At 35.6% G+C, this 14028-nt stretch overlaps 1 protein-coding gene across 1 annotated transcript in view; it reads right to left on the bottom strand.

Moving 5' to 3' along the window:
• FBN2 (fibrillin 2) overlaps positions 1-14028 on the bottom strand; it is a 175620-nt gene that overhangs the window by 26666 nt on the left and 134926 nt on the right. The window contains exons 37-45 of the mRNA XM_074855232.1: positions 11891-12052; positions 10777-10845; positions 10015-10140; positions 8807-8932; positions 8128-8280; positions 3294-3362; positions 2630-2755; positions 1668-1793; positions 1121-1246 (exon numbers count right to left, since the gene is read on the bottom strand). Of these exons, the coding sequence (XP_074711333.1) occupies positions 1121-1246; positions 1668-1793; positions 2630-2755; positions 3294-3362; positions 8128-8280; positions 8807-8932; positions 10015-10140; positions 10777-10845; positions 11891-12052 (1083 nt within the window). The remainder of the gene's footprint in view (positions 1-1120; positions 1247-1667; positions 1794-2629; positions 2756-3293; positions 3363-8127; positions 8281-8806; positions 8933-10014; positions 10141-10776; positions 10846-11890; positions 12053-14028) is intronic.

A 14028-nucleotide genomic window follows, 5' to 3' on the forward strand; every position in this document is an offset into this window, starting at 1 on the left:
AATTTACATTATGTCAATACTATATCCAGAATTATAAAGACTGCTTACAAACTCTCGGAAGCATGCGTTTTTAAAAGACACTAAAATTCAGTGTTTCCTGCTGTGTGTTTCAGTAATTTCTGGAGTTTCATGGGGATCTGGAAAGCATTTAGATCTTCTCCTAGTTCTTGTGGACCTTCTGAAACATTTTATTTATTTACAGAAGGTAAATATTTTGTTGTATGGATCACTTCCATAACCTGTCATTGTCTAGATTTGTGTTTCATGCTATGAAATTTTTAGAATTAGTTTTAGAATTATTTAAGCTACTGTTTTGAGTAACTGGGCTCTCAAAATTTTGCATTGTTAACACAAATCACTTTCCCAAATATCCTCCTCAGATGGGTTTGACAAATGTGATTTAGTCCAAATATGAGAAGACTCAAGTTGTGTATGAATACGTGAATAGGTTTTAAATGTCTGTGTTCAAATTGGAACACACATGTTACGGAAGACACTGAACTTCTCTATAGCTTATAACTGACATTTAGATGATCACTATTTCAGAATCAAAATAATTTTTTGGCTATCTTTCTCAAAGAGAACCAAATTTACAATATGCATCGCCTTTTCTTTTTAAAACCCTGTAGAACTGATTACAAAACACTAAAAGAACAAGAAAAACAGTAATATTTAGCAGTCTTATTTCTTATATCATCTCTATCATGTCAATAGAAAATGAGTATAGATTTAAGATACATTAAATGTGGGATTCTGTTTTTTAAATGAAACATGAACTCAATGAATTTCTAAATAATTGAAAAGACTGTCTTTTTTTTTAGTCTTCAAACTCTATCACTCTGTGGTATCTCCTAAGCTGTCAAATAAGCCACTATGATATATTTTTATGAAAATTGGGTTAATAATATTCTTCAGTAACATGGAGCTATCTCTGAGAATACTGTGATTTTTTTTCTTCAAACTAATATATCCACTCCAAGAACAACTTCACATAGTTTATTCACAAAAATCCAAAAACGTCTGAATCGGTCTTTTAATGTCACTAGAATGTTGTCAAAAATCTAGACTCATCAGTTTAAAAAAAACTGAGCCACACACAAAAGCATTTTTTTTTCCATACCCATGCACATAGTCTGGTCTTGGGATGCCTTAAAACCATTGTGACATATGCATTGGTAACCTCCTTGCATGTCCACACATAAACCATGACTGCAAACATTAGGAATTTCCAGACATTCATTACGATCTATAACAGAAATATAAAACAGATGGTACACATTATGGACTTTTATTATTCATTCATTTTACAAAACCATGTTTTTACAATCTGTTATTATTAAAACCAAACTCAAAATTCTCTATAACTAAACCTGAATCATAACAAAACTTCAATTCATAGGAACTTCTTGCCTATACACCTCAAGGTCAAAATTACTGTTAGGATTTGATTGATACATCAAGAACGTTCTTTTAAAAGTTTACCATGTCTTTTCTTTCCCTTCTACAGAGAAACAGGGCTATAAAGTAAAAACTGTTACATAAAACAGCAGAATACGCAAGGTAACAGAAAATAAATGATGCTTTTACCCTTCGAGATAATCACGCAGATACCATGGATAAGGTACAAACAGATTCAAACAGATGAGAAAACTCAACTGATTTCTTACCAACACAGGCACCATTGGGTGAAAGTTTAAAACCTGCAGCACATTCACAGCGGTAACTACCAGGGCTGTTGATACAGTCTGCATTTCTCTGACAGAGATTGTCTCCATTGCTGCACTCATCAATATCTGAAATACCAAGAGCCATGGTTCAGACATTAGAAACCATGAAAGAGTTACTTCTGCCTAGAATTTAGATTGTACTCTCTGTCTTGTGCAAGATGAATCTTTCACCCTCAACAAAGCATGAATATTCTGACCTTCAGCCTCCTGTGCCATAAATGCAAATGAAAAGCAAAATCAATACAATTTCATCCATAACACACTTTATGCATGAAGGAGGATCCTATGAATCCAACTTACTACACACTGAAGTGGCTTTGCAATTTTAAATGTCTGCCTGAAGAAATTAGTTTGTATTAAAAAACGTTCCTCTTTGTCTTTGAACTGAAATATTAAAAGGCACAGTTTGTTAGCTTTTTAAGGTGTACATGTCAGCACAAGACCCTTGAATACCAATGACAAAACTCCTATTAACTTTTAGCTTCTATGAATACCTCTACCTATAAAAATGTAGAACAGACACAAGATAGAAAATATCAAGGAAACTTTTCTTTGAGGAGTTTTAAGAACAAGAATTAAATTTCCCCCCTAGAAAAAGCATTTCATTTACTTATAATTTACTTATAACTTTCATTTACTTATACTTACAAAAGCGTTTCATTTACTTTCTATTTAGGAGTCAGTGAATTGCTTGACACAAAGCTATTACAAATTTTATTAAGTACATGTGCATATGTATTAAAGAAAAACACATCACAAACTGATTTATAGACTTGAGCCCTACAAACCAGCTCACAGTCTGTCTCTTAGATTTTGAAAAACATGTGAATTAAATGTTCCCCTTCCCTTTAAGATAAGCATACTTATGGGGCTAAGTAGAAAATAACATCCTATCAAATCACCTTCACAGACCAAGAGCAGGTCATTGTAGCTGAATCCAGTGGGGCATTCACAGCGGAAGCTGCCAATCTGATTGATGCAAACACCATTTGAACAGATTCCTGGGATTTCCTTACATTCATCAATGTCTGAAAGTGAGATGAGCTAGTCAAAGTACAGTACTTTATGGCTTTATGTACTTCTTGGATTCTCAATTTCACTGTGTATAAAACTGAGTTGTATTAAAAGTTCCTTTTAATCTACAGAAATTGTATACAGGATATAAATCTAAACATACACTCATTATGAGAGAAAATAAATTATGTGAAGTTCAGGAAGTGATCAAAACAGAGTAATACTAAATATTAGACAAGATGCAGAACTGTTACAAGTGTGCAGATAAGTCCTGCAACATTTTTGAAGCCAAAACCTTTTATCTTAACAATTAAAACTCAAACCTATGAGCTACGATGGAGGGTGAGCCAACGATCATAACAAAATGTAGACATTAAAAAAAATATATCATCAATATTTCACACAAAATTGGTCTCACAATTTATGTCACCACTGTAACTCCACAATGAAATTAGAGTTTTATTATATGAAATGTTAATTTTGGTACCATTATGCAGCTGCAACAACCTATGCAAAACAATTTTTGGTTAAAATAAGTTTAGTGAAACTTACCAACGGCTTTTCCGGTATGAATGTCAAAAGTGAAGCCAGGAATATTCCCGCATATGTTCTTGAATTCAGCTAGAGCAAACAGAGAACAATGCCTTTGTAGTGAGTATTTATAAATCTTCCAAGAATTACTTATAGTCTTCTCAGCTTTTCAAGGGCTGATACAAGCCATATCTACTCAGAAGGGCCATTGCCTCCTGTACAAACTGTGTTGAAAATTCAGATTGCCACTAAATGAATGCAAATTAAAACACTAATTCATACTTCTTTTTTCTCAAATCTTTGCAGACTTTTGCACATGAGTAAATGCCTGGTTTGAGAAAGCAGCACTTCAGTTTTTAAATACAATGCCTTAACTTACCTTTTAAGGTTTATTCCTGCTTTCTAGACATCTGTAGACAGAATCTGCAGCAAGTTTCAGATAGGAGAAATAAAAGTATCTTACCAGTACCTAGCTTTCTTTGATGATACTATCTCTGTTCATTTCTGCAGAGATTACTGCAGCTTAATTCCACTAAACTGCAGAGCAGAACGGATACCCTGCTCCAAAAAAAGTATTGGTTTAGTATATTCATTTTATATCCTCTTTCCCAAAGCACCTTGAAAATGGGAAATGCACAGTATAAAATATAAAATCAATGGACCTATGGTTTTCCTGGCAAGGTGTATGAAGTTGAGTGGATTTGCAACATATAGAGAAAAATTTCTAGCACGGACTCTATTATTGCAGGATGTAAGAAATAATTACTTCTTTTTAAAAAGTATTTCTTATAAAGCATCTATGTTGGCATAAGAGTTTACTGGTAAAACAGTGCTTTCAAGAAGAAAATGTATTACACCTTTACAGTACATTGATAAATTTTGATCTAGGTAGAAATATGAAAAATGACAGGCCTACAACTATAACTATGTCAAATTTGTAAAATACTGACTACCAGTGGAATTGTGTACTAAAAGCCCACTTGTTTGAGGGGAGCAAAATAACTCCAGTGTGAAGACACAACCAGTTTGAATTGACAGTTTGCTTTAAGTGTGTGTTTGCAAACAATAACCACGCAGCTTCTGTTCTGTATCTTTGGGGATCATATCAGCATTCAAATTCTCCAGAAAAATATTAAGTATCTTTCAATATTAAGTTTCCAAACTATTGTTAAGCAAAAATTCCAAAGAACACGGTAAATATTTGTACATTCAGGGCATTAAGCCAAGGTAAAATATCCTTCTAAAGAACATGGATAAAATTTACAATAATGTCCCACTGACATAAAATTCAAGGGGGTTCTGGAAGTGTAAAATATGAAGACTGCCATGAGTCACTGTGACAGGTCTACTGTTTGTACTGCTGAGGACCTACAGGAGGCCTATTTCTATCCAACAAGAGGAAGCATGTGGAGTCTACCTTTAACTCACCTCTAAATCTAAAATGCAGACAAATTATTAGTCATCTCTTTTAGCACCTTCTGGTTTTGTGAGTAATGATCTTTAATCTATAGAGGTGATAGTTTATTTCTCTACTGGCTGTACTTTGAGATTCTTGATCCTCTGTATTTTAATGGCAGCTCTTCAGTAAATTTTGTAGAGTTTAACCACTGGGGTTGTAACTTAAGTAATTCTTGTCTCCCTTACACCAAACATTCTTACTTATTAAAATTTCAGCAAATCTAGTTGATCATTGCTCAGAATGAGATTTGGCAAAATATTTTTTTCACATTCAAACATTTTTGTTATGTTCTGTATAAGCCAAGCAGGATCCAATATACCTGAACTTCAGCATTTTCTTCTTTCTTCCATCCTATTGTTTAATGACTGCTTAATGCCTACTGAGGTTATTCTTGCAGTACAGGATACTGGGCCATAGAAGTCCCTGCCACAGTGTTTTACCATCCAGCAATTTTCTGCTCTGTTATACTAACTTGTTTAAGTTTTGAGGGTTAGAGAACAGTTCTTTTCTGCAAGGAGCTTTATGCCATTTTCTGCTGTCAGTAAACCTGTGAAACATATACTAGATAAAAAGGGTGCCTTGTGTTCACTACCCTGTCTCCATGGGCAATGACAACCTACTCCTTTGATAACGCCTAACACATCAGGTCTGGGAGGATGAAGAAGAGGCTCTAAGATCTTCTTTCATTCTGTGTTATGCTATTACGTGTTCTATGTAATAGAGCTTTTTCGATTTTTTTTCAGTTTGTACTGTGTAGAAAAAAGAGCATGTAATTAGGTAAGGACTGTATGATAATGCCTTTATACACAGTGCCAAATTATCCATACACAAACACACCAGAGATTTACTTTCTGAAAGCTTGCCTGGCATTAATGACTTAAAAAATATTTCAAAACCCCATATACTTATCACTGTATTGTTTTTCTAGGACAAAAAGATCTATCACATAACAGGAAAAAAACTCTCTAAGGTCAAGGACTCTTGAAATGATCGAACCATGAAGGAGTTCTGTAAATACTTGATTACCTTTTAGCAGTGAAGTAGCTTTTTTAGACTTCTTTGTGTGAAAAACCAACCAAACAAGAATGATTATTTCTGATCAAAGTGTACATGGTAATGGTTATGATCTGTAATGTGTAAAACCAAGCAATACAGTCTTTACTACCTAAAGTCATCAGAGATAAATTGTTAAGCATAAATATATGAAAAGGAAGGAAGAACTGTTCACAAAGGAAAAAAAATGCAAATGCATTGGCATGTTAAGTTCATTTAGAGAACAATACCATTCTCATCAGAGCAGAATAATGCTCTTAATGAGATACTGGGCTCAGTCTAGCAAGCTGGTTAAGGTCAGTGTATCATAACCCCCGTCTGTGATGTGTAGGCCCGCCCCCAGACTTCAGAACAACATAGAAGTGCAGCTATTCAACCATTTCCACTTGGAAATTGTGTTTGATCCCTCATGCAATGTCTTTTCATGGTGAAAAAGGTTCAACCATGTCTCCAAATACAGTAAAGGCATTTAGAAGAGCTAACAAGGCAATATTGAAATATTTCAGGAAATATTTTAACCCTGTAACTGCTTGCAGACTAAGTGGAGTTGTCTTAACAGATCTTTAAAAGCTGTAGAAGTTTTTGAGAACTTCACTCTGATGAATTTAAAAGGAGAATTCTTTCCTGTATCCAAGATTATTAATTGCATGAATCCCTCCTAGTACCTTCCTGTACTTTTCTCATCATGTCGTCATCATGATGGCGATTTTATGGCACTGAGATAAATGACTATGGGAAGGAATTTTATGAGCTCTCTGTGATAGCAAACATGTATTTCCTCTCTCAGGCTTATTTCCATCTCCCATTCCTCACTGCTAGGAACAATCCTTCATTCTCCATCCTCCTACTTAAGAAAGAAAAGGAAAAGGCTGTTTTTTTCTTTTCAGTCCCATTTTCCTCCTCTTTACTGCTTGTGTGAGGAAGTCTTTCCTAAATTATCCATTTCCCTTATGTGATCAGGATGAACCACTTCAAACAAAAGTAATACGTTGCTTACACTAACACCACAAATGATGCAGCACCAGAGGTATGGATACGTGGCAGTAAACTTGGGGCAAAGTCAATTAAACAATAAAACGTCTTTGTACTGAATGGGCACCTGAGTTTTTTAGTTTTACATAGGCAAACTCGCTCTTTTTTGCAAATATAAGAATCTTTTAATGAAGGCCAGGTGTTACTGCCTGGTTTCCAAGTTGGTGATTCTCCCATCAATTATTTTTCTGAATTGAGGTTTCAAGGGTGTTTTGCTCCAGGCAAGGAAATCCATAAAGACTAACTGATAAAGAACTGAACCTTATTATTTTCACTTTCCTTTACAATGCCCAACTTATTGAGATTTTGCAAGTTCATCACCTTCAATACAGAAAATGTAAAAGCAGCCGAGAGGATCACACTCAGATGTGAGACACAAGTGAAAAATCTAGAAAGGCAATACATTCAGTAAGGAAACCCGATCTTTTTGTTCTGACAGATTAGGACTGCCAGGATAATGTATCCCCAACTATGCAGTAACTAAATTATACTATCCTAAAATAATTATCCTGGAAAACAGACCAGGCATCTCTTGTCAGCCAGTATCTTCAAACCCAGTATTATTGCCTGATGACTGCTCTTCCAGAAACCTCAAATTGACAGCTTTAGAGACAGGAGTTCTGTAATCAAGCATTCAGAAAACTTGTTTATGTCTACTGCGCCACGCTGGTGGGTCTTACCTACACAAACATAGATTTCGGACATAAATCTAAATAATTGAAAGTAATTCTATGTCCATACACCTCTGAAAGCCTTGGTATTGTTAGAAAGAAAGGATAAAACAATATATATATACAGCCCCACCAACAAAAATAAAGGTCTAAATAATTAGATCTACCTACAGATACCTGTCTTACAAACATCCTTTTAGCTACAGGGCTGACATACTTTTGCTGCAGATGGGAAGGTCAGTCTGTACTTTCCAGGCCTTTTTATTCATCTCAGTGACATCTGACAGTAGTTTGTTCCTTTGCCCTTGCCTTCAGGGGCAGCTGAGAGGGAAAATATGTATGTTCTTCCTGAATTTTTTTTTCATCCAGCGGGAATGATTGGTGCCTTCTAACTATTCAAGCTGTATCTTTCCACTCAATATGGAGTGATACTTCTTCCACTTAAATATATGGAAGAAATACCTATTCTTGTTTAGCACACCAAGACTTAATCCAGTCAGTGACAGGATGGCAGGATACTGTCACTCTGTTTTGGGAGTACAGCAAAGGTATTTTGGGGCTGAAATGTTAACAGCTAATAAGTCAAAGGAGCAAATAAGCAAAGAAAGTAACAAAATGGCATGATTATAGTAGGCTTTACCTGTTCCTGGAGTTGGACATGGTTCACAAGGTTTGTTCCAGGCTTTCCCAACATTGTACGTGCAACAACACATCTTTTTGGTCACATTGAAGGGCAGTTCATTCTCACAGGAGGTTCCATTATAGCCTCTGTAGCAAAAGCTTTTCCTCATGTCTAAATGTGAGAAAAGAATCACTTACAAAGTAACCAACAAACTAACTTAAGTGAATATCAACCCCCTACCACCACAGACAGTGGTTCATTAATTCTGGCTTCTGAATACAACCCAAGCACATATATGGATGCATTTAAAAATAATTTAAGGATTGAAGTAATCTACAGTCTCTGTTTTAGATTTACCTGAAATTTGGCATATTTTCAGTTTTCATTCAAAGACACAAAGGAGAAAAAGAAAAATTCCCAAGAAATCAGAAACATGCTGTAGATGCTCATCAGATCCATTTGTATAGTAAATCCTACCATTTGGAAACGACTAGTGAAAATAAAAAAAGATTTCTGAGTTCTGTTAAGGAATAAGAGCACTTGAACACTGCACATCAATCATTGGGATGTCTTTCCTGGCTACATGACAATAATTATCTGGGAGTTAAAGGTAGGAAAAAGCAATACAAGACTTTAGAACTGGCCCTGAAACTGTCTGATATTCAGAGAGTTCTAGTAAAGATGACATTTTGCATACCCATGCAGTTATGTCCTCCGTTCACCTGCATATATTCAGGTGGGCAAATGCAGGTGTAGTTCCCCAAGGTATTGTAGCAGGTGCCAGGACCACAGACACCAGGATGCACAACACACTCGTCAATATCTAGAGACCAAGTGAAAACACTACAATTAACAACGGAAAAGAGGACCAAGTCCTAGCAAACGTTTCTGAGAAATATGACCATAATAAACCATGCTAAGGTAACAAAAATGTTTCCTGTAAAGGCTAGCTTGGAAACTACAGCTCAGATTTGGGTTAAGTAGCTATTGTAACAGCTGGTGAAGAGTAATATTGTTAACCTGTATTAAGGCCAGCCAGTGAAGTGCAAGAGAACAACCTAAATAAATTCAAAGTTGTTGAATTTACCACTGAAACTGGAGCACCATCAGCTCCACAAAAGACATTCACACTTTCTTCTCACAGGAATGCTACTGTCAATTTTCATTTCTGTCAATGTGTTCACTACTTCACTGAGAAATGACCTTTCAAGTACTCTATTTAGAAATAGGCAAGCTGAAAAATAACATAGTCTTGCTGCTCTAACTTTGGATCTTTTTAAGGCATTTGTGGTGTAAGGCTTTTGTGCCCATACAATTTTAATTTCAAACCCAGTTTGGTCAGTTTTCTTTATCCAAGCTTAGCAAAGTCTCAGGATTCACAGTCTCTGTTTTGAAAGGAGACAATTTGTTTTTTCATGAAGTGAATGAAGAAGGGGAAGCTGACTTGCAACACTCCAAGCTAGGAGAAACCATGAAAGATTCTTTACATTTTTGGGTCTATTTACAATTTTTGGTTCTAACACTTACCAAAACTCTCAAACACAAAAGGAAGACCAGTATTAACTCTACTTCATGTTGTGTAAATTGAACTGCTGCTCTGAAATACTGTGAAGAGAACACCTTTTCTCATTTAAAATACATGGAGCCTAGTGAAACTAGCAGGAGATACAAGATACTGAAGGGAGAAGCCAGAAATCACAAATAACCACCTTAGTTTACTAATAGACATAGCTGAGATTGATCACGTAGAAACGAACATCCAAGTGTTGCATATTAATTTTATATTAATCATATCACTGGTGCCAAAGATAATGATGTATGGGTACCATATCCACTTAGGGATACAAGGTTAAAAATGACAGTGTTTTTTGTAATAACTGCACTGTGATAGAGAAGGGTATCAACCTTCACAGATTCTTGTCTCTTCACTGAGGTAGTAGCCTTTTGGACATTCACACTGGAAGCTGCCAAAAGTATTGATGCAATTTCCACCTTGGCAGAGACCTGGCAGTTCCTGACATTCATCGATGTCTGAAAAGAGAACAAAACCCACCATGTTTTCATTCCAGAAAGAAAAGAAACAAGAGGCTTTGAGTAATCCCCTGAAATTTTACCAACTAGTAGCTTTTAACTGTCACGTGGATTTTTTTTTTTTGCTTCTAAATTGCACTCCATGAAAGCATGGATGGGATACTCATTCTCATCTACTTAAAGAGCTCTTCAGGAGCACATTTCAGCTGGATGAGCCCATGGAGTTCAACTTCCATTACTGTTTACAGGAATTTGGCACCTAATTCCTCATTCCTGCGTGCTCACTGGTACCAGAGTTTCTTTGTCCAATGAATATTTCCTGAAACGTATACCTTCCACTGATAAGCTAAAATTTTCATAAATGACTTATCCTTCAGGGGCCAATTTCAAAGGCCAATTCAAGTACAGAGGCACACAAAAGGTATGCATCAGCTTATCTTCCTACTGAAATATTGCTAGACTTCTTCAATATTCTTTTACAGTACGCCTTTCATCATGTTGTCCAATTTATATTAGCAGATGGTTTTGCTTTGCATTAGATGTAACGGTATCTGCAAGATATAGTTCCTATATACACCTCTCCGAAGTTGACACTTTTTTATTACCAGCCATCACAGACATTCATGATAAACTCACCCTCTAAAATAATAGTGATGGGATTTGGTCTGAATCCTTCTCCCCCTGGACAGAGAGTATTATATTCCGCTAAAGTATAACAAGAGAGAGCATGTCAGTCATATGAAGAATAAAATGCTAACAGCAGAAACATAAAATTTAATTTGTGGTTTCAACGACTCACTGGTGTTCTACTTTTCTTGACCTATTCACAGTAAATAAAGCAAGTGTATTAGACTAGTAGAAAATCAAGGTAAGATTTAGAGTTCTGCTTAAAACATTACCAGAACTTCAGATACTCTTAAGGCAGGCATAATGTTGTTTTCTCTGTACTGTGCCTTTATAAAGGCACATATTTTCCATTTTGACTAATTGTTTAATGTGAAATGTCAGTATACCATCGATAAAGATACGTGTTAAAATTGGAATCCATGCTATTATAAGACTACTAAGAACAACATGCTTGACATTTCTGTTGCATTATTCATTCAAACAACTTCAAAGTTCTACAAAATTGCTAAGTATCATTGGTAACAGTTTTGAAAGTACTCAGAAGTGACTTAGAAATAGTTACCCAACAATTACCGACACTTTCCTTTGAGAACTACTGTAGCTCTCCAAATAAAAGGCATGATTTGAGTTCTAAGCATTACTAATTTCTTTATTTTCCTACCAACATGGAGTTGCTGAGTAAAAATTCCTAGTAGATGCATGCAATCCATTCAATTCTTAAGACACATAAGCATATCCACAACTACCTTCATTTTTTTAATGGGAGAATTAAAAGCGAAATAAGATAAAGTGCTCCAAAGTACCCGAAGTACATAGGCCTGGTCCAGTGGGATGTGCCTTCTGAAGTCACCACTGATTACTGTGAGAATAGGCACCAAGTCAGTCACAGAAGACTAAAGGTCAGGTCTTCCGCTACTCAGGTATCACCTCTGCCTCACCCCTCTGACAGTGGCAAGGAGATTTTCTTTTACAACTGTGTCAGAACACTGCTTCATGAAGTAAATCAGTTTCTTAAATGATAGATGTATAATAATACAGTAAAAGATTTCAAATACTTTTTCCATCCCTTGTTAGCGTCTTCTATACTAAGAGAGTGGAGGAGAATAAGAGAACATTTTCTTACTGCTGTTTACAGGGGGACATATCTCACAGGGGTTTCCCCAAGCCTTTCCCAGAGAGCAGCAGCACGAGGAACGACTGACTCCAACCCCTATTTCAGTGTTGCAGGATAGGCTCCCATCCCCTTGTGGTCCATACTTCAGGTAGCAATTGCCAACACGGTTATCTACACATAAAGCACATATGACTACAGCTGCACACAATGAGCCAGACAAAGGAAGAGCAGGCATTAATTTTAAAATTTCATAGCTAGAAGCAGGAAATCAGATAACATTATGCTTTTGAAGTCATTGGCAAGCTCAACTACTCATGTACACTGACAGTTACTGATGTTGAGAGAAACAGCAGGGAAAATGGGTGGCTAAGTACCCAGACATGAGTTTAAAATGTCTGTATGTCTTCCAAAGTCACAGTATACTCTAATGTAGCACATACACTATTCCGTCTTTCACTCCAGAAAATACCAGAAACCTTGCTGCAGTTTGCTGTTAGTATTTCTTCTCCATATTCTGATCATGACTAGGCTATGACTGTTTCCCATGGAATTAGAATAATTTTTATATTTTTCTATGGAATCACAGAACAAAGTCATGTCAATGGAAGAAATCTTTTACTGGCAAAGAAATTATCCAAAAATTATTAATATTGAAACAAATAATCTAAATGTGCAGTAAGTTTGAGGAAAATTAGTTTGTTAGTTCACTCAAACTGTAACTTAATGATTTAGACAATTGCTGGCATCAGTAGAATGAACAAGGAATTTAAAAGAAGTAAAGCTATGAGTTTTCTTACTTCTGCACATATTCTCTCCTTGTTCTTTATAAATGAAAAGTAACTAGCAGTGAGTCATAAACATAAGGAACGAGAGGATAGTCAATTACTATAATATTTACTACAGCAAAATAAGATGAACATTAATTTCCTCAAAAGTAGCACTATAATTCTAAAGATCATCTCTGTGAATTAACTTGCTATCAAAGGTTGCCCCTAAAGAAGCACAGAAACCCATTCAAAATTTTTTCATAAATTCGTTGTATAAAGGCCGCAGTATCTTTTTCCATTTTTACTATTTGTTAATGGTATGACTAAAAACCTTATACATTCATTTTGGAATGATTTCCCAAATGCATATTTTACCAAGAAATATCACATTTTTAATTTACTGCTTCAGAAAGTGCCAAATGCTACAGTTTTAGCAATTTACATGGAGTAAAATGAACACAGTATGATAAATGTGGGTAGTTCATGCTTTCAGAATTTCCAGAGCTTCACAAATGTCTTTATATGACATGATTTTTTAAATTATCCTGAGGTTTGGGACATATCTATGAAAAAAACTTGAAGACAACTGAATTGTTAGGTACTACTTGTTCTCAGGATCCCCAAGTTAGTTAAATATGTTTAATATACGAACACAACTTCAAGTTAATTTTCAGACTGAGTATTTTTTTAAAGGGTTTTAACATCAATCAAAAGAAAACCTTCAAGCTTTCCAAAGGATTTAAATTTATTAAAATTTAAGCAGTAATAGACAAGTTTGGGTGAAACTTTCTGCACAGTTTTAAAAAGAGTGTACTTTAGCAGAGATTGAGAAACAGGAGTGTGTTCCTGGACCCCATATATTCTACAACAAATTTCAGTATCTCACCATAAATGCACATTGTTGTAAAGCTAAAATGTTCAGTTAAGAATTGAGTGGCAGATGCACATGTATTCTGTACCTCTGAGCTTCTGATGAAAAGAAACTTCAAGCAGGATATCTTTATCTCCCTAGGGGCAAGATTTGTCTGAGATCACTGATCAGCATATATTAGAGTGGAAGTCCTTTTTTTTTTTTTTTTAAGACAATATAAAATGGTCTGCTTTTTCAAAAGGGCACATCTTGTTCTCATTGCGGACTTGAGCTGAAACAACCCAAACATGGTTATTCTGAGAATACCTATCTCCTCCTGTTCTCAGAGGAACTCCATGCTTCTCTCCATCTGTGGTAGCATGAGACATCTGCTTTTCTAAGAGAAACCAAGAAAAGATTTGGCCTCATTCTTCTTGGGAAAAGTGAAAGACAATGGCCATTCTGGAAGACAGCTTCAGCCCAAGCCCATTAAGAATAACAGGAGATGATAGACCTTGGAATGAAGGCAG

Source organism: Strix uralensis, chromosome Z, assembly GCF_047716275.1.
Source record: "Strix uralensis isolate ZFMK-TIS-50842 chromosome Z, bStrUra1, whole genome shotgun sequence".
NCBI classification, from domain to species: Eukaryota; Metazoa; Chordata; class Aves; order Strigiformes; family Strigidae; genus Strix; species Strix uralensis.